Source organism: Schistocerca cancellata, chromosome 7 (assembly GCF_023864275.1).
Source record: "Schistocerca cancellata isolate TAMUIC-IGC-003103 chromosome 7, iqSchCanc2.1, whole genome shotgun sequence".
Taxonomy (NCBI): Eukaryota; Metazoa; Arthropoda; class Insecta; order Orthoptera; family Acrididae; genus Schistocerca; species Schistocerca cancellata.
In genome coordinates, this window is record NC_064632.1 from 183,020,680 (window position 1) to 183,044,914 (window position 24,235).

At 40.4% G+C, this 24,235-nt stretch overlaps 1 protein-coding gene across 4 annotated transcripts in view; it reads right to left on the reverse strand.

Annotated features, from left to right (window-relative positions):
• The window catches only part of LOC126092597 (UDP-GalNAc:beta-1,3-N-acetylgalactosaminyltransferase 2-like), a 145,471-nt gene that overhangs the window by 26,323 nt on the left and 94,913 nt on the right, over positions 1-24,235 (reverse strand). For all 4 annotated transcript variants that reach the window (XM_049908291.1, XM_049908292.1, XM_049908293.1 and 1 more), the window contains 2 exons: positions 5,847-6,181; positions 3,229-3,412 (listed from right to left, as the gene is read on the reverse strand). In XM_049908291.1, coding sequence (XP_049764248.1) covers positions 3,229-3,412; positions 5,847-6,181 — 519 coding nt within the window. The remainder of the gene's footprint in view (positions 1-3,228; positions 3,413-5,846; positions 6,182-24,235) is intronic.

Genomic DNA, 24,235 nt, shown 5'->3' on the forward strand with positions numbered 1-24,235 from the left:
GCCATTAAACACGATACATCACTTCAGAAAACAAACACACACACACACACACACACACACACACACACACACGCACACACACACACACAAACAGAGAGAGAGAGAGAGAGAGAGAGAGAGAGAGAGAGAGTGGTGCGCAAATAATACTGGATTAGCTAATCCAGTGGTCACTGCAGAAACATAATACATAATCAGTGAGGAAACTAATCGATAAACTCAGAACAAATATCTACATCTACATCTACATCTACATCTACATCTACATCCACATCCATACTCCGCAAGCCACCCGACGGTGTGTGGCGGAGGGTACCTTGAGTACCTCTGTCGGTTCTCCCTTCTATTCCAGTCTCGTATTGTTCAAGGAAAGAAGGATTGTCGGTATGCTTTTGTGTGGGCTCTAATCTCTCTGATTTTATCCTCATGGTCTCTTCGCGAGATATACGTAGGAGGGAGCAATATACTGCTTGACTCTTCGGTGAATGTATGTTCTCGAAACTTCAACAAAAGCCCGTACCGATCTACTGAGCGTCTCTCCTGCAGAGTCTTCCACTGGAGTTTATCTATCATCTCCGTAACGCTTTTGCGATTAATAATGATCCTGTAATGAAGCCCGCTGCTCTCTGTTGGATCTTCTCTATCTCTTCTATCAACCCTATCTGGCATGGATCCTACACTGCTGAGCAGTATTCAAGCAGTGGGCAAACAAGCGTACTGTAACCTACTTCTTTTGTTTTCGGATTGTATTTCCTTAGGATTCTTCCAATGAATCTCAGTCTAGCATCTGCTTTACCAACGATCAACTTTATATGATCATTCCATTTTAAATCACTCCTAATGCGTACTCCCAGATAATTTATGAAATTAACTGCTTCCAGTTGCTGACCTGCTATTTTGAAGCTAAATGATAAGAGCTCTTTCTTTCTACGTATTCACAGCACATTACACTTGTCTACATTGAGATTCAATTGCCATTCCCTGCACCATGCGTCAATTCGCTGCAGATCCTCCTGCATTTCAGTACAATTTTCCATTGTTACAACCTCTCGATGTACCACAGCATCATCCCCAAAAAGCCTCAGTGAACTTCCAATGCCATCCACAAGAATAAAAAAGAATTAAAAGAATAAAAAATATATCAATATGGGAGGGTATAGGGCTCTCACAAAGTGTTTGTAGACATTTCTCGTCCTTATAGGAGGCATAACATGATCTCCTCACAATCAATCAACATTCAAAAGTGATTTCTGCTGTGAGAGACTGAGTGTGTAATCTTTCCTTATATAAAAAAAGTGGATGGTTCCAGTCCATCTACTTTGTTGGTTGTGCTGAAATGAAATAATCATATGGCACTAATGGTCAGGAGACCCTGTCTGGGTTAGTTCGGCCACCTAGTGCAGGTTTTTGAATTTCACTCAACTCCAACAACTTGTGTGACAATGATAATGATTAGATGAAACACAAATACCCAGTCTCCGAGGCAAGAAAATCCCTGACGCAACTCGGAATTGAACCAGGGCAGCAATGAGATGCAGATATGGTTGTGCTGAAATGTTATTTGCATATGCAAAAATGTAGTACACATCATGTCTATCTGACATTGTCACACGATGTGTTCATGGTGTTGCTATTGTAATGGCCAGCTTTATACAGACTGTCTTTAATTTTCTAAAATTTAAAAGAAAACGTTCAACAAAAGTGACTGTAGATATGCTCAATTTGGAGATAACAGAAAATGTCATCTAAGGCTGAATGTCTTTCAGAATAATTTCGCACCAGTTGTCAGGCTGCTTTTCAATGCTGAAAAGAAAGAAACCACATAGCCAGAGAATACAGGATTACTCGGTAATTATCAAGGACCACATTCCACAGAAAATATGTGGTAAATCTACTCAACACCAAATTTTTTTTTGTAGATATAAGGAAGTATTTTTATTTGTCAAGGAAGGAAGCCCTCGCATGATTGTGTGCCAGATGAATAGCTCAATATTTACTGCATATGACCACTTACTGTTAGTCAAAAATAAGTTTAGTATCAGCCAAATCTGTTTTGCTAGGTATTTTACATTACTGAGTAAATTTTTAAGAAAGATCATAGATGTTACAACAGATCTGCACAAACTTTGATAAAGAAAGATTTTTCATGACATGATTACAGAAAGAATTAATATAAAAAAAAATATAGGGAAAAGCTTGTAATTAATTAGCAGCAGATAAAAAGCATGTAAAAGTTGCAAGCTTCATAAACTTTAAGAGCCTGGCACTTCTTCATTACTTAAAAAGGGAGGAAAGGGAAACAGCAAGAGAGACTTTACATGCATTAACTACGAAAATCGTAAAAGATTGAGGGCCATGCGAGACTTTTTTTTAAATATGAGACGGAAATTTTTGGTAGAATGTTAGAAACCATCCTTAGATGTGAATGAAATGAGGTGTTTCAATAGAATTTCTGGACCAGTTTTGATTATATTAGAATTTGATTGCAACAAAGCTATAAAATGTAGCTGAGCATGAGTAATCTGTAATAAAGGTTGCCAATTATATTGTCATTCAAAATGAAATGAGGCTGGAAATCAGTTTAAGAGATTTGACCACCTACATGAAGACTGGAATACTTTTACATAACCAAAGACTGTACTAAAAGCCGGAAGGTGACTATCAACAACTGTCAAGTAATGTATAAAATGCATGTTTGACCATAAGCTGCTTTTATTTTAAACTCAAAGCAAACATATTAATACTAAGTATATACTTGGTATTAGTACGTTTGCTTCTAAAACCTTGTGTCATACATTGATATTCGTGACATTATTATTTAATGGCTTAATGGCTTAAACCATTTAGCCCTTATGAAATGGTCCATGACTGAAACCGGTCAATATTTGGGTTTACAATAAAAGCAGCTAATTGCCAAACATGTATTTTATACATACTGATCTGAGGTCTAGTGTAGATACAGCTGAATTTTTTCTATAAGCTAGGAGTTTCTATTTCTTGATGTCATTTTTAGCACTGTCAGTTGACCAAACTGAGTGCACTACAGCCATCTTGAAAAGTTGGTATTTATGGGAGAATAGTGTGAAAGAAGGGAGATTAGAATTTAACATCATGCCAATACACAATTTTAACACCTTCCTACAAAAAGAGACAGGATTTTTGTTATATCATCAGGAACCTCTTATCTCCTCATCGTCACTGGAAGATATATCGATAGAGAGAAATGATCACCATTTGAAGAAGGCAAGAAGCTTTAGTGGCAGATTTCGGTATGTGTCGGTGACTGGCACAAATGCAATGTCTCCATATTCATGTTGCTCAGAGGCCAGCTGGTCCTGAAGGGTTTTCACTTTGTGGCTGTACTCCAGTCTACGCCTTGTAGCAGTCTTGATGTGCTGCTGGAGTCTAGAAACATCTGCAACACAAAAGGAAAAGAGTTAGCAAAAATATTTAATAACTCTAGCTTAATTTTTGGTGACAAACAAATGCAAAATAATAAGAAATATTACAGATTTTTGATTGAGGTATCATTGAAAAGAAAAAGCAACAGCAAGCAGAAAATGGTTACATTTTTCTAAGATCTGAAGACAAATATTTAAAAAAGAGAGCATGGAGAACAGGTAACTTAGCTAAAATGTCACAAAAAAGATGAGCATTGAGAAATTAACATTCTTCTCTCTCAGAATGTGTTTCTTAAATTATTTTATATTATTTATGAATGCATCTGGATAGATAAATAACTGAGGTAGTTATGGTGGAGAAAAGGCGGGAGGGAGTCACACATGTGTAATGGTGTACCACATAACACAACATCAAAAACTTTACACTTTTATTTCTTTGTTTTGTCATAGGAAGCAAAAATTACTTTGTAAGAGCCCTGTACCCTTACATGCCATATTTCTTTACTATACCATTTATTTTCATATTTTATTATTATTTACCCTTTCAAATGGAGTCTGGCTGCTTATCAATGGTAAGTATGTGGTTGCAGGTCAAATACTACACAGTTATTAACAGAATAAGAAAAGTATATCTCTGACCATCAAGAAGCTGTGTTAGAGGTGCCAATGTTAGCAGTACCTCAGTGCAAGTTTCAGTGCTGTGAAGCCTGGGAAAATGATGTGTTAGCTTACAGGCCTCCTGATTTGATAAATATTTCAATGGAGCATGAGAGATGTATATTACAAAATAAAGTCACGCATCCATGTCAGGAACACATGGGCAATATAGAATTTCAGATTGTAAGGCTTTAGTGGTATCTCATAGCACACAGCCTATTGAACTTTTTTTGAATCTTTATGAGGAACTGAATAGTAACCAAATGACATTCATGAACTGTCAGTGTTCTTGTATGTTTGTCCTGTGTTGTACATTAATATTCATAACATTATCTACACACTATTGAAGTAGTGACAAATGTAATGTTATGGTTTAAACAATTTTAACCCTTATCCGTGAAGATGGTCCATGACTGAAACTGGTCAATATTTGGGTTTACATTAAAAGCAGCTGATGGTCAAACATGCAACCTTCACTCCCTAATTTACTATGGAACAGTCACTGACTTCACTTAACACAATAAGAGGAGAAAGTATCACTTTATTTTGTTCTGGGTTAAGTAGAAAACAAACTGTAAGGAACACATCGAAATTAAATACAGAGCACAACAGGAAAGAATTTTGAAAACATTTTATGACTGTCAACAAATAACATAAAAAACCTCAAGTGTCATAGGCATGATGGGACATACATTTGCTAACAGTTCAGGGGAATTGGAAAGTGGAATGAACGATGTGCAGTGTCATAATTGTAAAGTGACCCACAGCAAAAGACTGCAATTATCATCAATGGAACACACAAATAACTAACTAACTAAGCACTCGCTATAACAAAAGACATTACATTATCTTTTACACTTCAACACAAAAATGCTGTCAGCTATATAAAAGATCAAAACAGAAACTGGACTTGGTAATGGGCACATGGCCACAGCTCTTAACCTTTTCTTATTCACCTGAATGTAACTTCTTTACCCCCCCCCCCCCAACTACATAAATTCCAATAGCTTTGACTAAATTTGCAACTGCTAAGTGAACTTTTAAACATAGTGAAAGGGGGAGGGGTGTTACTAGTGGCAGTCACATATTCCATCACCCCGCAGACTCCAATATATTAACACAATATACTCTGCTGCACTGAAAGCAATTTCTATGGAAGTTGCACTGAAGGGGTGGAGAGTGTTGTTGTTGTTGTTGTTGTTGTTGTTGTGGCCTTCAATCTACAGACTGGTTTGATGCAGTTCTCCATGCTAGTCTATCCTGTGTAAGCCTCTTCATCTCTGCGTAACTACTGCAACCTACATCTGTTTATCATATTAAAGCCTTGGTCTTCCTCTAAAATTCTGCACCCCCCACCACCACATTTCCTTCTGTTCCCAAATCGATAACGCCTTGACGCCAGAAAGTGTTCTATCAAATGATCGCCTGTTTTAGTAAAGATGTGCCAAAATTGCCCCCAGTTCTATTCAGTACTTCCTCATTCGTTATTTGATCTACACATCTAGTCTTCAGCATTCTTCTACAGCATCACATTTCATAAGCTTCTATTCTCTTCTTGCCTGAGCTGCTCGTTGCCCACAGTTTTACTTTGTGTAACGCTACATGTGGGGAGTGTTATTAGGGAAAAAATTTATGTAAAATATTAAAGAAGTCTGGTTCACTTTCTGATCCACGTATATCGGTCTTTGACTGTCAACAATGCAGAAGGTCATGCAGAACAAAATGTACAATAACAAATCACTAACCTACACAGAAACTTCAATGTCATGCTGATATGCATACTGTACTTACCAGACACAGCATATTTCAGTGATATGGGTAAACAAGAACCATTCTGAGCAGGTTCCAACAATCGCAAAACTCCACTGTCAGCACCCCAACTAAACTGTGGTGTTGGAGCAAGTGGACTTGCATTTAATTTAGCTGTGTCACTCTGTTCCTCTGTGTTTGTACGGATTTGGAAATTAACACGCACCTCATAGCTAGCATGAAGGAGAAGTGGACTGTGCAAGCTCTGATTATGAATTAGATCCGTTTCATGAGTTTCAACAGTTGCAGAAGTCAAACGCTGACCGCTAACAGCATCCGTAACAATTACTTTACACAGTGTGGGGTGATTGTTTATCCTGCAACAAGAACAAAGTCAATTTAACAGACTTACTTTTATTGTTGTGAACTGCTTGAATAAACACATTTAAGGTTTGTGAGGATAAAATCTTAAGATTTGGTGGAAAAATTTAAGGAACTGTATACAAACACTCCTGAAATCTAATTGAGTATGTGCAGATCAATACAAACTGACCATCTAAATACCTATGTCTAAACTTGGGATTTGGAATGAGATATTATGTGTCATGTTTGAATGGCATTTCAGTTCCCTAAAGCAGTTAAACAATGGAAAATCCAGGATGGAATGTGACAATATTACAAAAAGAAAAGTTGCTACTCACCATATAGTGGCGATGCTGAGTCGCAGATAGGCACAACAAAAAGACTTTCACAATTAAAGCTTTCAGCCATTGGCCTTTGTCAACAATACACACTCACACACACACACACACACACACACACACACACACACACATTCAGTGTGGTTCCAGTTGCATGAGATTGCAGTTTTGTGTGTGTGTGTGTGTGTGTGTGTGTGTGTGTAACTCAACATCTCCACTATACAATTAAAGAAGTTAGTTGGACAAACAATATGCAAGGCATTAAAGAACAGACCGAGAGTGCCATAAGAGAGGGTAGTATGTTGTGCACAATTTTCACAGCACCACTTCTGCAATGTCTCAATAAGTGGTTTACAGAACAGACCAGTAAATATTACACAACGTGCCAAATATCCCACATTATAATGTGGCATGTAATGTGGATCTAACATACACTTCTACCTGAACCAGTATTAACAAATCTGTCACAAGACATGCGTGTATAAAAACTGCTACATGAATTCTGCATAAGTTCCTGTTAGGAATCTTCAGCTTCCCAACGAGTTAAACTATAACAAAACAAGTCATGACCTGTGCTTTTATTAAAATAGCCACAAGCTGCACATTTTAGTCTTTCCCGAATTTGGCACTGCAAAATTGTAAGCACTCACAGTGATATATGAAGAGAAAGAAAGAGGGTGTGTCAGCTGGCAGTTCTATACAGGCAATGAGAGAGCAGCAAAGATACGACATGTTATGAAACAAGAGACCAAGGAACACTGTCACTTTCTCACAACAGTATCCACAACCTCTGAAAATGTAACACATTCATACAAAACTGGCTAATATTTTAACAACCGAGATTAGTAATTTTATTTAAGCAGTGCTATTAGGTTCCACCCTAATCACAAACTCATAATTAATAACACATTAAGAAAAAACAGTCAAATATTTATGACAACAGCAAAGAAGAGAATGGTTTAAATTTCAGTGCTAGAAATTCATCCTCTCTTTTCTCACCTTTATTTAGTTACTTGAAAGTGTCATCCCACTGGCTACTGTGAGCAAACAACCCAAAGATATTTGGGCTCACATGGGAAAAAATGTCTTGGCTCAAACTTGTCTAGGGGTTGAACCGTATGTGTCACATTAAATGCCCTAAATTAGACATATGTGACCCTTTAGTTAAATTGTCAGGCTGATGGCAAGTTTGCGAAATTGTATGAAACATACAATGTTAATATAATATATAATAACAGTAACTAAATTAATGATCCATAAATGATGTAGGCCACACAGTTGTGATCTGGTTAGAATAATGTTTATTCAGAAAGCAAACTAATAGCTAAAGTGGTCGTTTTTAGAGTTACTGTTACACTCGAGCACATACTCATTTGACACAGTTCGATCATTCACAGTCTCATCGCGAAATACAAGTCCAATACTCCACCTCATTATCTATGCAAGAAGTAAGAATTCACACCAGGTGTCTGGCTGCTCACCACTCGGAGACCAATTCACGTGATACCACACAAAGCAAAATTTTCTAAGTTGTTTCACTCCCTAGCTACGTAAAGACCGACTGTTCGCTTTTGCATCTCCACCAGCACTGTCCCTCTGCCCGTCTCCGGCCATGTTTTCTGCTTACTGAACATTGTCACTCAGCTGACTAGCACAGTTCTGTTCCCTGAAGCCATCCACCTGATTGGCTACAGCTTATTCTACATTATTTTACATTTTAAAATATTTAAATAATCAAAGCTTGACCACTTTCATGATCTAAATAAAGTAACAATAATATCCATTACATAATAAATGTTAAATTCTTTTACATAAAACCAATACAATTTCTTTCCTAACTTTGAATGTCACAGCCAGTAGCCTTGCAACAAAGTGCTTTCTGATAAATAAATAAAGAACAAAAGTAACTATTATGCACTAAACTTTATAACAAATATTCTATTACAGGGTGCATACGTGGAGAAGGAAATAAAATTTCCAGATTTTTCCCAGATTTCACGGTCAAAAATACACTTTCTCCTGGGTGAAAACACATTTTCTCTGTGTTAAATGACAGTATATTTTCCCTCAGAACTGCAAAACTTATCAATCCTTTGAATGGTTATGGTTGTATACACGGGCGTATAATTTCCCAGCACTTTATAAAACTAAACTCAGGGAAAAAGATATGTTTTGGGAATATCTTTGATGTGCAGAAACATGTACACTGTGTATTTTCATATTACAAAAGTATACATTGGAACTGAAACCAAACACTGCATGTTACTTTCCGAATCATTGAAATTGAGACTGCGATGCACTTTTGTAAGCCAGTCAAACCTCATGTCATGAGATCTTGCCAGCCGATGACAGCGGATATTCAGAGCATAGGACACGTGATGTAGTCGGCCAACAGCAACATCACTGTTAAGTAGCATGAACACACAAACAGGGAAAGTTAATAGTTTACATTAATAATATACGTAGTGTTGCTACAAGAAAGCAAAGCTTTCACATATAATATTGGTCTCTACGGTTAACAGGCTACAAGAGAAGCTAAGCTTTTGCATGTAATGTTGATCTTTTTTGCTCGTGTTACACTTTAAGATATATCACACAAATGTGCCAGTAAAATTTCTAATAATGACATAAATGTCTGATCTTCAGGGTTTGAAATTCTTCTAAATGGGTCATCATCAAAGAGTTGATTTTTAAATGAGAGTCAAACGTTCTGTGATTTAAGAAATTCATGGTACATTCTCGCACATAGTTCAACTTATGTAAAAGGATATTTACTTTGAAAGTAACATTTTTCAAACCATCATTCGCAATATTTTCCTGCGACCTGTTAGCAATAAGTTCGTTTCAGCAGTGCCAGAGAGGGCAGATAACAGGCGACACCGCACTTGCGCAACTGCCACGATGTAGCCCGTATGTACGTAGTGTAAAACATTGAAAGATCATACATTATGTCATAAAAGAAACAAGACATCAGAGGATACTCCAAGAGCATCGGAATTTCGTGGACTATACTAAAATGAGCACATTTAAGGTGCACATTTGTATGCCCAGATTCCCAATGAAGTAGACCTCAACCTGATATTAACCTTTTCAGTGCGGTTTTCGGGATGTAAATTTTCTTGGAACACCAGTACTGTACTATATCATGTTTGGTTCTTTATTATGGCATAATGCCATACGTGCTAGAAGATGAAAATGTGCACTTGAAATGCAGCGAAACTAGCCAGTACTATGGAATTAAATATTTCGTTTCAAATACATTGACTGCCTCTGCGGAAAAGGTTAATAAAAGTCAACTTTCTTTAGCAAACAGACAAAAATAATTCATTGTTCTGCAAGGCAATTAATGCTTGACTGACAGAAAGGTGGAAATAAAATAAAATCTGAAACCAAAAACATATGTTAGCCTTCCGTAATTATGTGAATGTATTTTAATTCACTTGATAGCTCCTGGCCACAGATATCCATTTTCATTTCATTTGACATGAGCGTAAACGAAGTGGAAACAGCAAAATCACTAGCCACCCTGCTGAGGTTCCTGAGCAAGACGCAGCACACAAATGCCCTGACTGTTCCCGCGCGTTCACCATCAAGTCCAGCCTGGGGGTCCACCGCCGCTGACAATACCAGGTGGCAGTCAAGGCGGCCATCGTGACGGACCGTAAACGTGCGAGGTGGTCCGATGAGGAGGCCCTCTCGCTTGCCTGGGTGGAGGCAGAGCCTTCCCTTCGGAGGGACTGCCGGTCCTCCTCCACCAATCAGGAGCTCCTCCGACTCTTTCCCGACAGGTCGCTCGACTCCATCAAGTGCCAGAGGTGATAACCTGCGCACCGCCAGCTTGTGCAAGAGTTTCTGGCTAGCCTGCGGAAGAGGGACGAGGAGGGGCTGGCATCCAGCCCGGGGCCGCCAGGATCGCTGTCGCTGGACAGGGGAGAGGACAACACGACACCGTCAGGGACGCCGCCGCCAGATGCCGATGTCAACGCAACTATCTGGGAGCATCTAGCGGGACATCCTGGGCATGCTCCCTGATGCCCTCGCCACCGTTGGCTCCAAGTGGGGGAGAATTCACAGGTCGACGCCGCACTCGCCACCTAAGCGGCAGCAGCCACCTGAGTGCCGGAGGGGGCGGCGCCGGTGGGAGTTTGCACGGACACAGGAGGCCTTCCGGAGGTCCCGTGAACGGTGTGTGTGGGGCCTCCTGGATGGCACCCTGTTGCAGCCGCCACCGGACATCCCCAGTCTGTAGGACTTCTGGGCCGACCTCTTCCAGCAGCAGCCGCAGTCCATCGCTGGCGCTATCAGTGACCGCCTCCTGCCGCACTCACAGCCCGTGGACTTAGACTGCCTATGGCAGCCGATCACAGTAGAAGAGGTCACTGCTTCTCTGCCACCCAGGGGTTCTGCGCCGGGTCCGGACGGCCTACTCCAGATGAGCTGCGCCGCCTGCCACGCAACGTGCTGCTGAAGCTCCTGAATTTCCTCCTCCTTGCGCAAGCGCTCCCTCCCTCCTTCCTCCAAGCCTGGACCACCTTACTTCCCAAAACGGCTGCACCAGCATCCCCCGCTAACTTTTGACCCATCACCATATGCTCGGTGCTGGCAAGGATCTTCCACAAGGTCCTGGCCTCGCACCTGATTCGTCTGTGTGCTGTGGACGAACGTCAGCAGGCTTTCATCCCTCGGGATGGGATGCTGGAAAACACGTTCATCCTCGACCAGGCCTTTGTCGACACAGTCCGCTCCTGCCGGTCTGACTTTGTTGCATCTCTTGACGTGTCCAAGGCGTTCGATTCGCTCAACCATGCTGCTCTACACCCTGTGCTGAAAGCACATGGGCACGATGGTGATAGTGGGCAGCGGCCTCGTGGGCATGGCCGTGCAGCCATCATGGGGTGTCCATCAAGGGGACCCATTCTCTCCCCTACTCTTTAATATGGCCTTGGACATGATGCTTAACACCTTGCCTTCCCACCTAGGAGCCCAGATTTTAGGTCGCAAGATCAACACTACAGCCTTTGCTAATGACGTCCCGCTCTTTGCATCAACTAAGAGAGGCCTGCAGTCCCTCATCAACGCAGCCACAGCAGCCCTCGCCCATCTGGGGCTGCACATCAATGCTTGGAAGTGTTTTACCCTCACCTCAGTGGCCTCGGGCCGCGAGAAGAAGGTGAAGGTGGACGACACTGTCACCTTCACAGCTGGCGACGCCACCGTGCTGGCCCTACGTGTGGGTGAAACCTTCTGATACCTGGGGCTGCAGTTCTCCTCTTCCAGCCGGTGCCTGTTCCATCCTCGCCACACTCTGCAGCAGCAGCTGGACATCATCACCTGGGTTCCTCTGAAGCCACAACAGCGCCTCTATGCCCTCGTCCACGTGCTGCTGCCGGGCCTGTATCATGGGCTGGCCCTCAGCCGCACTCGGATCGGTGCCCTGAACACCACGGACACCGCAATGCATGCAGCTGTCTGAAGATGGTTCCGCCTCCCAGCAAACATACCCTTGGGCTACTTCTACTCTCCTGTAGCCCATGGGGGCCTTGGCATTCCATCTGCCTGTTGGATGGGCCCTATTCTATGGCGGGGCCGCCTCCTGACACTGCAGCAGATGGTTCCAGCTGTGTACGATGCGGACCTGCGTAGTGTACCACATAAAGTCGCGGCACTTAACATGGGAAGGCCACATCCTCACGACATGGGAGCAGGTCGGGGACATGTGGGCAGCTCGCCTGCACATCGCCTTCGACATTGTGGCCCTCTCGGAGTCTCCCACCATCCAGAGGCAGCACCAGTGGGTCTATCTGGGCGTGACTTCATCAACGCCACCCGCGCCCACATCAACGCCTTGCCCTCCAAGGCGCGTCAAAGTCGCGGGCGCACGGCTGACAAGTGATGCCGCGCAGGCTCCAGGGCTGTCGAGACTGCGAACCACGTCATCCAGGCTTGCGGACAAATGTACGGGTCCCGCGTGAAACGTCACGACACTGTTGTGAAGTACCTCGCGCGTGGACTCGCTCAAAGGGGCTTTGATGTCTCAGTGGAACCCCACCTTTGAACACCAGAAGGCATCCACAAGCCTGACATCATTGCGGTCAGAGATGGCCAGGCCCACATCGTCGATGTCCAGATAGTCAGAGACCACCTCCGGCTTGACTGGTGTCACCAGCAGAAAGTGGCAAAATACAGCACGCCATCCATCAGGCGTGCTGTCCTCGACCTTCGTCCCGGCGTCCAGAGTGTTGTCTACTCCTCGGCTACCTTGAACTAGAGGGGAACCTGGTCCCCACAATCCGCGCGTGACCTCTTGAAGCTGGGCTTCAAGGTGTGGGAATTAGCCATCATTTCATCAAGGGCGCTGACGTCGTGCTGCACATCATACAAGATCTTCGAGCGTATGACGGCTCGTCGCCCGATGCCCAGGGCTGGTGTTGGATACAGCACTGGTTCTCTTCTACCCTGACTCCTGGGGTCTATCATAGGAGCAATAACCTGTCTCTCTTCCTTCTCTTCTTGTTTCTGTGTTTTGTTTTGTTATTTAAGTTATGTTTATTTTCTATCTTTATACATCGAGGTGTTACGCTCTTGTAAGCCTTTACTCCGGTGGAGGTACGGCGTGATATAGTACACCTATTTACCTGTATCTCATGTATGTGTTATTCTTCGGAATAAAGACAGCTTTGAATAAACACGGGTCACGTGGAGACTACCCACTGTAATGCAGACTGCTCTGCGCATCAGACCTGGTTCTACGATATATGCTAACCGCGTCAATACTAAAAAAAACTCAAATTCTCAAAAATATGTTCATCTTATAGGGCGCATCTTTCTGAAAAGCCTGAAACATAAAAGATATGTGTTCGAGGAAATGTAAGACATGTTATTTGGTCTTAAGTGTGCTAAAGTGCAGTGCCACGCCTCTTCATATAACATTCTTCTATCGCACGTCACTGTATTTTGCTCTAAGGAATTGAAACGTGTATATTTTGTAATGGATGCCATGAAACTATATTCAGGACAGTGGAAATTGAAATGTCCTGTGGTGTCTCTCCTGCTCCCAGATGGCCTGTTTGACAGCCTGCTCGTCTTTAAAAAAAAATCTCGCAATTAATAGCAGAAGGGATTATTTCTAATCGGGAGAACAAGAACTCTTCAGAAAATTTGCACCCTTTATTGCCTATTAGCTAATAACTTGATGTTTTGTGTGACATAAAATTAAATATAGGATACATAAAACCAATAAAGGCAAGAGACAAGCAAGAAAGGACACATTTCTTCAATCCTTGTTCCTAGCATTTTTTTCTCTCTAATCTTGCTACAGCTTTACATGGTGTGCTTTCCTTATTGCGAAAGAATCTATTACCTCATCAAACGTTTTGCTACATGAAAAATCGAAATGTCATTATCTAATACTGCGTAAGCTGTTAATACAAATAATACCCAAGACTGGTGAGGTTTCTCAATCTGATTACATCTATTTTATCACTGTCGACTAGATAAGACAAACGTTTTCCATGTTACTTCCAGAACAGAAATTAAGCGGCTGCTAGCCGGGGACTGTACAACTGGTCCTTACTAGCATAGCGATCTGGCCAAAAATTTTCTGTCAAAGTTTCATTTTTTTGGGCACACTGAGAAGATAATACGTAATCTTGCTCACCTGTTATTCCTGTTAGTTGTTTATTTCCAGTCTGGTAGTCTGAATCTATGGATTTCGCTAGTAATTATAACAACGCTGATCATTCGCAACCCCATAAATGGAAATGTCGCGTGACTAGGGCCTCCCGCTGGGTAGACCGTTCGCCGGGTGCAAGTCTTTCAATTTGACACCAGTTTGGTGACTTGCGTGTCGATGGGAACTAAATGATGATGATTAGGACAACACAACACCCAGTCCCTGAGCAGAGAAAATCTCCGACCCAGCTGGGAATCAAACCTGGGGTCTTAGAATTGAAATTCTGTCATGCTGACCACTCAGCTACCAGGGGCGGACATCAATCACATAATCAGACAGCGATTGGCAGCTCGTATAGCCCTGTCCCCTTTTGTCTGCAGAAGTTTATTTTTAGATGCGATGAGGATTCTCCTGTCAGAGACATCATGTACACTATGCACGCATTCAAAAATCAACTTAAAATGTGTTGAAAAATGTTCAAAAACCAAGAGGGATGCTTCTCAAAATCATATGAATAATCAATAGACCAACGTGCACTGGATGCTAGGTGCTTTGTGAAACACGTTTCTTTTCCCTCCAGAAAATGAGTTTGGCACCCCATTTTCCTGGTAGCATCTAGCTGCTTGTTGCACAGCCAACAGCCACATTCTTGTAGCCAGAAGTGGGAGAATCTACTACTCAAATGTGACTCAACTACGCATGCGCATGAGCCCATTCATAACTACTAAAACGAATCTAATGTAAACAGTTCTGACTTCATGCTCATCGGAGGCAATTTGTTGTTATGAAACGCTGCATAGTTTTCCTAAAGCCTTTGACACATTTTGCTGTTGGCAGACGATTGCATGAGCACTGTGTGTCATTATTGTATATGGTGCATTTCCTTGGCAAAATAAGTTATTTTCGATTTTTTCTCTCGTTTATGTTTTATTGTTAAAGTATTATTCTGCAGTAACGGGATACAATAATATCCTTTGTTAGAGTATTAGTTCTTACCAGTCAAAATTACAAAAATTTAACAGAAAACTAAAACAATGAAAATTTCCCAGAATTATAAAAAATGCCCGGGTTTTTCCTGGTTTTTTCCCCCAGATTAAAAAATTGCCGGGTTTTTCCCGGATCTCCCAGTTGTCCCAGGTCATATACACACTGTATTACCTAATGGTTCAATAAGGTGTCATGCTGTCATCGTTCAGTGTGTTATGTGTGGAGGAAATGATGATCTGATGCTTAGCTGAAAATACTGTAATTTAAATTTTCTATATCTTTTATACAAATAACGTTACAGAGTTGATATTTGCAACATTTTCCATTTTAAGGATGCATTTTTATGTGAAATGTCGATCGTTAAGATTGATAAAAGTGTTCAGATTTTAGCATTTAGGTCTTTGTTACAAAACTTGTTAATTTCACTTTAACAGTAAATCCTAAACTATTATAGATATGATCAATATTCAAGTTTTATTGGGATAACCATGAAAATTTAAGAATAATGGTAGATAAAAATTACTGTGGCTTCATTCCCTGAATTACTACAGAATTAAGTAGTTTTCATGACTGTTTCCCTTTATGGCCGATCTTAGGTCCACCATATTAAACACTGTTACGCCACACTGGGCACAAACAGCTCCTACGGGGTTTCCCTTTAGCGCAGGTTCTGGTCTGTCTCACTTGCACACTACAGCGCTTAGGCCTGACCAGCCTGGACTCATTCAGCACAACAGATGCCTGTGAATTTCCCCATCTTGTGGCGAATCTGTGCTCTTTGTGGCACATGGTTCTGGATGACAGGATTCGTTTCACAATTCCTGGAAGGTTCTCTCTTTTGGCCACATACTTAAACGAGGGCGAAATGCTCGTTAACTCACACACCTCCACTTCACTTCATAACATGTTGGCGTGCCATATATGTTATGAAGTAGCACCCAAATTTACAAAACACAAATTCATAATACAATAACATAAATCTAAGTGCCAGATCAATAGTGTAATTATCTGTAGTGGTGTTGATGCAACATGCTTTAAACTTAAAGAAACTTATATCTAAATAAATTATGAATTTTGGGATATTAATTAAATTCCAAATAAAACTATACATTTACCAAAATCGACTGTCTAATGAAATGCTGCAGAAACATCATTGCCACTGCACTCACTTTCACAGAACTTTTTCATCACAATGAAGTCTCCAGCAGCACTCCACAGAGTCAGAGCCATGAACCCCACCAAAATTCTGTGTGGCTCTGCATTCCATCGCCATCATTTTACAGGAACAAATCTGTTGAAATTCGATTTGGTTGTAGATAGCAGAAAACAAACACTTTCCGAAACCACCCAGGATTTGCACTGAACACTTCCCGTGCTGGAATTGATACAAATAGATCTAAACTACACCATAAACAATTGATTTACAGCATTTGTAAGACGATAATAAATTCTTCAATGATTCTGACGTTATTCAAGTCCCACTAGAGACATGCATCTCGTGACAGATTCCCAATCGACTTCGTTGACAAATTAATATTTTCTTTTAAATTAAATAACTCCCTTCGACTCAAAACTAACAACAAATATGAACAAATCTCACCCCTTGTTTAATTCCATGCAGTGAAGTTGCATACACAAATTGTTACTCCATACAACAATAAATTATTCCCCCAAAATATTCTCAGATAAGTAGATAAACATAAATCTGTCTTCCTAGGTAAGCATTATTAATTTTCATTTTCCAAATTTCTCCAACCTTCACGCACCCAAATTTGTGTGACCATAACTTATAATTTGAAATTACAACAAACATAAAACCATCCAAAAACTTAAGCCTAACACATACATACACATATATAAATCCCTTATATACCCCCCAAAAATGTAATTTATATGCACACTGTGCACTGATTTTTGACTTTATACCATTCACCAAATAATCATGTTTCCTGATCTCCTTGCACCCAAATGTGCATCTAAACTATCTCTTTATAATTGCACAGACCTCGTGCCAAAAAAAAAAAAAAAAAAAAAAAAAAAAAAAAAAAAAAAAAAAAAAAAAAAAAAAAAAAAAAAAAAAAAATCAATCCTTATGTGACAAAACAACAAACAAGCTACAATAAATCCTGAAATAAAACATTGCAAATTACCCCTCCAAGTAATCTTATAATCTAAACACAGATACACTTATTTCTTCAACTACATTCCCCTTCTCAATGTACAGCCTCAATTTTTTCACATTTCTTTTTCCCGAAACAGGGTTTGAGTCGGTCGGCATTAGGGTGCTGACATTCTGCCACTACAAATGGCCCATAGTACAGCTCAAACAACTTTTTTATTTCTCCGTCCACTTCGCTGGACTTTTCTTTCGTACTTACTACAACTTTGCCTCCTACTTTGTATTTAATTGGTTTGTACCACCAATCATGCCATTTCTTCCTTTCCGCTGCCAGCTTCTCCATACAGGATTTTACCACCTGCTCCCTATCAGAGGCTGACTCAGCTTGGCACTGTGGGACCTCCACAGTTACCGTTAATAGAAATTTCTGTTTGACTCCTGTAATCACCTCCAAGAGCGAATATCCAGTTATGTTACTTTTCACACTGTTTAGAATGTCCTCAAATAAACATACATATTCCACCCACTTTGAGTGTCTATCACTTGCAGAAGTCTGATCTAGTCATCTAACTTTTCGCATATACTGCTCGCAAGGGTTATTCGCTGGGTGGTACATAGATATTTTCATGTTTTTCATACCATGGTCGTTCATAAATTTCTTCCAAACATTAGACGTAAACCGAGATCCGTTGTCAGATAACAGCCTTTCTGGTTTGATTATGTTTTTAAAGACATCCTTTTTTAATTTGGCTATCAGCGTCTTGCTGTTAGCTTTCTGTGTCAAATAAAGTTTAATAAATTTTGAAAAGAGGTCCACAACAACAAATATGTACTTCATACCACCACGTCGTGTGGGCAGTGGGCCAAAATTGTCAACCACCAGTAACTCTCCTACCTTGGTCGATATTATACTTTGCATTACCCTTGTTGAGTTGTAGTGCAACATTTTACTCGCTGACATTGATCACAGGCTGCAAAATACTTTACTCACTGACATCGATCACAGGCAGCCAGCCAGCCATGCACGTATCCATCTGGCGAGGTTATTAATGTGGATGTATTGCTCTATAAGTTCCGTGCACTTCTGGGCCCCATAATGACCGTGACTTACATGGATGTAATCTATCAGCTGTTCCGCATGTTTGTCTGGGAAGCATAGTCTTCCCATCTTTTCTGCGAAACAGCACACCCTTGTGGATCTTGAAATATTTTTTCACAACCCTTGCTGTCAAAGTTAATTTTGATCATTTTCAGTTCAGGGTTATCACTTTGCACTCTCTGCATATCCCTGCAGACCACAAGAATTTCCTTTTCCCCTGGTACTCCTTTCATGTACAGCAGCTGAAATTAGTTCTTTGTCTCCTCCCCTTCATGGTCTTCCTCTCCAACGGGTAGCCGCACCAGAGCATCGACAATACAATTCTCTGTCCCTTTAATGTAGCGTATCTGGTAACTAAATTGCTGCACGAATATTGCCCAGCACATCAAACGGTCATTTAATATTCTATAGTCTTGCAGAAAGCTAAGGTCCTTATGGTCAGATAGCACTGTTACCTCTATACATTCCAAATACATATGGAACTTTTTGAATCCACACACGATTGCAAGCAGCTCCTTCTCTGATACACTGTATCTGCGTTCGTGTTTGTTGAGCATGCGGCTGGCGAAAGCCACACTCTGGTGTTCTATCGTCCCATCGATTTGTTTTTCTTGGAAGATTTCACAGCCTATCCCATAATCTGAACTGTCTGATGACAAACAGAATGGAAGGGTCATGTCAGGATAATAGAGCATCTTGCTTGCACACAGTTTATCCTTTATGTATTGAAATTCCTTTTCACATACCTCAGCCCATTTCCAGGATGTGTTTTTCTTTAATAGTTTACATAAATTTGGGTTATTCATTCATTCCTCCATTCACCAAGAATTTTTGATAAAACCCACATAATCTGAGGTATGATTTTAATTGCTTTCTGTTGGTTGGCCTTTTACAATCTGTGATAGATTTTAGTTACTCTGTACTTGGTAACATTCCCTCAGATGTAAGAATGTGTCCTAGACACTCAATTTCGCATTTGGCAATCTTTAACATCATCCCACTTCATCTTAAGGCCACAAGCACTTCCTCCAGTAATTTACAGTGTTCGTACTAGGACTCCGTTGCTATTAAAATGTTGTCCACATAGATCACCAACTTACTCATCAAGCTTTCCCCTAAGACATGGCTTAGCACTCTCACAAATACTGCCTTTGAAATTGTGAGGCGAACGGTACAACCTTAAACCAGTAGCTTCGTCCTTCAAATAAGAAAACTGTGTAAAGTCAGAGTGTGTGGGATTTGCCAAAATCCTGAGGTCAAGCCAATACTAGATATCAATTTTATGTTGCTGACACTGTTACAGCGGTTCCTCCACATTACCAAGCTGGTCGAATTCTCTCACAATTACCTTATTTATCTTACGTGTGTCTCACACGATTCTAACCAACCTGTCTTTTTTCTTCACAGTTACAACGGGATTACAATAATCACTCCTACACTGCTCTATAATATCCCATTATAGTATCTGCATTAACCTGGCCTTGACAGCTTCCCGATCAGCAATAAGAATTATATAAGGCTTGCACTTAATCGGCTTGCGCGGCTTCACTTTAATGGAGTATTCAAAGTCTGTTACTTTACCAGGATGATCAGAAAATATGTCCTCATAACAGCACAACAATTCACATAACTCCTTTTTCTCTACCTCCAATATACCTTTGACTGCTTCTACTGTTTCCTTTATCTTGCCACACATACTGTTCTCTTTATTCCAACCTGTGTAATTATGGTGTGCACAATCTGGTTGTCCCCAGTCAAAAGATTCTTAAATTTTACTTTTCTTTTTACACCCTCAATTTCAAAATCCAAGCAACTTCCCACACAGTGAAGCAAAGGTTTATATTTACATAAGAAATCTGTTCCCAGCACCACATCTTTTACAAGTTCATTCACTACAAAGCATCCTATACTAAAATGATTCTCCTCACACTTGAATTCCAAGAGCACTTCTTGCCTTATTGGCTTACTTAAACCGCCAACTGCCATTTTAATTTTTACACTGTTTACAGATAGTAATACTAATTTCTTATTCTTTAACCTATGTATAAAACCTTCTGACAATGCTGACACATTACTTCCAGGATCGAACAGTGCGTCTACTTTCTCGTCATTTACTTTAATTTCAATGAGAGGCTGAACATTAATCATTTCTTTTCGCTCTAAACACTGTTCCCTCAATAAATCATTCTCTATGTCTCATCCCTTCTCTTCCATCTCTAGAGCACACATATCCTGTTCGATCCACCCCTCAATTTCGTACTCATCCCAAAATAATTGATTAAATGCTCCTTTCGCTCCAATTTTATTTTTTCTCCCTTCTAGACATCTTGCTATCTTAAACTTCTCTCGAGTCCAGAAATGAGGCAATAAAGATTGTAATGTTCTACCGTACCATCGCCAATCAGTTACAATAAAATCACATTCCTCCTTACGATACCATTCTGTCCAAATATCACTTTCTATATTAGAATCAAACTCACAATATTCTCCCTGAAAATTATTGAAATTAGTAGCTACGACATCATTATAATGAAATAAAGCATTACTTTTTACTTCCACGTCATTACAAACACCTTCACAAACATCACTTTCAACAGCCGCTGATACATGATACAACTTGCTACATAAAACCTCATTTACCCCCGTCGACAATTCATCAATACAAGAACCGTTCATAGTTTCACCATCCTCTGCCATTACATCACATAAATTGTAGCTACAGCGTCATGCAATTTCAGAATCAACAGTACCATTAAATTCCACTGTGTTTTGATTTAAACCCAAGCTTAATACCTTTTCCTCTCCTACACATTCCTGCACCACATTAAGTGCAGATTGCACATCAAATTCAGATTGTCTTACAAGAAACACGTAGAAAAAACTAGAGCGAAAGTCAACACACGGAACGGCATAATCCGTAAACTTACCAACTCACACTGGGGAGCAAACCCTGAAATTCTACGTGCATCATCCCTGGCATTGTGCTTTGCTTCAGCTGAATATGCATGCCCCGTCTGGAGAAGATCGACACATGCTCAGAAGCTAGGCGCAGCACTGAATGCCTCACGTCAATTAATCACGGGATGCCTGAAGCCTACAAACCGTGATCTCCTTTATATGTGTTCTGGAATAGCCCCCCCCAACAGATCAGACGGCAAACGTTGGCAATGGCCGAACGAAGCAGGCAGTGCAAAGATAGAAGACATCCCCAGTACGCACATCAGCCAGCGGAGGCAAGACTTAAATCTAGGAAAGACTTCATAAAAGTTGAACGCCCACTAACCGAAAGTCAGTCTACAACTAGAGAATCAATGTGGAAACAGAAATTGGATAAAGGCAGTCTGAAAAGTTGGAACATTAAAGAAAAACTTCCTGCTGGCTCACAATTGGAATGGAGAGTCTGGAAGAGCCTAAATAGACTTAGATGTCAAATGGGAAGATCGCAGGATAACCTGATCAAGTGGGGATACGCCGAAGAAGAGCCCTGCCAATGTGGAGGAAAACAAACCATGACACACCTGCTGACCTGTCCATCTTTGCTTGCCCCATGCACTTTCCAAGACCTGTGGTTGGCCAACGACACTGCAGTGAAGTGTGCCGAACACTGGAGAGAGATATGAGCCTTGCTTTAGACAATAATAATGACTTACAATATGTGAAGATCGTGAATGTACATATGAATGAATAACTATCATTTACTTGTATTTGTAATCTAGTATATATAGCGTATTAATTAATTACAGATGTAGCTCAGACACGATTAAATAAAAATCAAATTCAGATCCACATTTATTCTCAGACAAACATTCAAGATACACAGATCCATCCAGAATTTCAGCTTCACCTCAATTAGTAGAGAGATAAACACAGATTTCTTCCTCTGAAGTATCAATACCAACAGCTTCAACTTTCGTAACTGCAGCACATAAAACATCATTACTACCTTCCTCCAAAAATAATTCACCAATATCTGTGCATACACAAATTCATCAACAGCTGACGAGACCAATGCTATGCTGCCCTTATTAACCTCCTTAACAACTTTCGCCTTGACAACATCACCTGAAATATCATTACCTTCATCACTATAATCATTACCGCTGGTTAGTACCTCTTTAGAATTTTCTATACCATCTAACTCCACCAAATTCAGCTCCACTTCAGCCCTCTTTTGGCACATAGAATCTTTCATTTTATTAACATTCGCACACTCTTTTGTCTCACATTCATAAAACAAATCATTTAGCCCTGAATAGTCGTAATCGCCTTTATTGTTATACTTCATTATCTTAGGATTATACCTTTTATGTACAATCTGATTTGAAAATTTACCTATTTTATTCTCATCCCTTAGTAATTTCATTTCAAAATTCTGTCACCTTTCTGCTGATTTATTGACATCTATCACATTTCCGTTTACTTGCGTCCCATCCATCGCCAGTTTATTTTGCCATCCCCGGACCTGAAATGCGGCAAAACTTAGTTTTCTGATCTTCCATTATACGGGTTCATTTTACCAGGAGCTGGTCCCTCAAATCTACATTCTTGGTGTCGGTCCCTGTCACGAAAGTATCCTTTCCCATTACCGGTTTGAAATTTATCATTTGAAGTGTTTCTGTTTCCGTTTCTGTTTCCCTTATCAAAACTGCTGTTTGCATTCCGTTGATAACTTTCCAGATGTCTTTCATAGTAGTTATGATTTCCACTCTGAAAACTATTTGTCTGCTTACTTTGCGATTTCAATTTAAAAGCGCGGTCTAATTTTTCTACAAAGCCCAAAAATTCATCTATTGAGTTGCTAGGACTGCACTAGATCCCACTGCAAATTTTCCAGTAACCGCCTTTTCAATGTCATAATTTCAGTAAACACTCCCAATGGATGTTTCACATACATTAATCTCACAAGTTCACATTCACAAAATTCTCACATCGACACATTCCCATATTTAAATGTTGGCCCATTCAGAAACACATTTTGGAGTCACATTTGCTTTGCTTCACACCAGAACTTGTTCAGGAAACTGCTTTCAAATATTTCGTAGGTAGTGAATGTAACACTGTGTATATTTGCCACGATTGCGGCTCACCTTCCAAATGTCTTTTCATGAATTTTATTTTCGCCTCGTCCTGCATGCTACATGCTGCTAGAAAATTTACTGGGTGATATTTCCCATCGTCTCCAAAACATCTGACCGTTCCCGAGTTCATCCACAGAACACTGATCACTGTAGAGGTTTGATGTGCAGCTAAAGAATTCAATTTGCTTTTTATTTCATTGATTTGCTTTTTAACTTCACCATTTTCAATTTTAATGCCAAATTCTACTTGTTCCTTTATTTTATCTACGTCTTTCTCCCCTATACTTATTCGAACAGATAAGTTGCTAATAGCCTCTGTCGTCTCAGCCATTAGAGCATCTTGCCTACTCATACACTTTCTTACATTGCCTCCCAGATCTGCCTGCAACTTCTCCACCTTATCACTGAAATTTTTCTCTGCTTCATCCATCTTAGAATCAAGTATCCCAAATTCATCAGAAATTTTGCCCATTTCATCCCGAAGGGATTTTACTTTTCTGTCTATCAATTCCTCGATTCCATTAGTAATTTTACCTACTTCGTCTTTCACAACCAATGCTATTTGGATTGAACCAAATCAATTTTTAAACTTACGTCAGCCATCTTCGTTTTAACAGAATCAATTTTTTATCCCAATCCTCTTACCATTTGCATTAATTGCGACATCATGTCTCCCCCAAATTCATCTCTCTTGCCTGATTTCTGACTATTTGTCCTATAAATTCACTGCCGATCACACTCTCCCACTCCAACTTCGGGCTAAGTGGCTCACTAG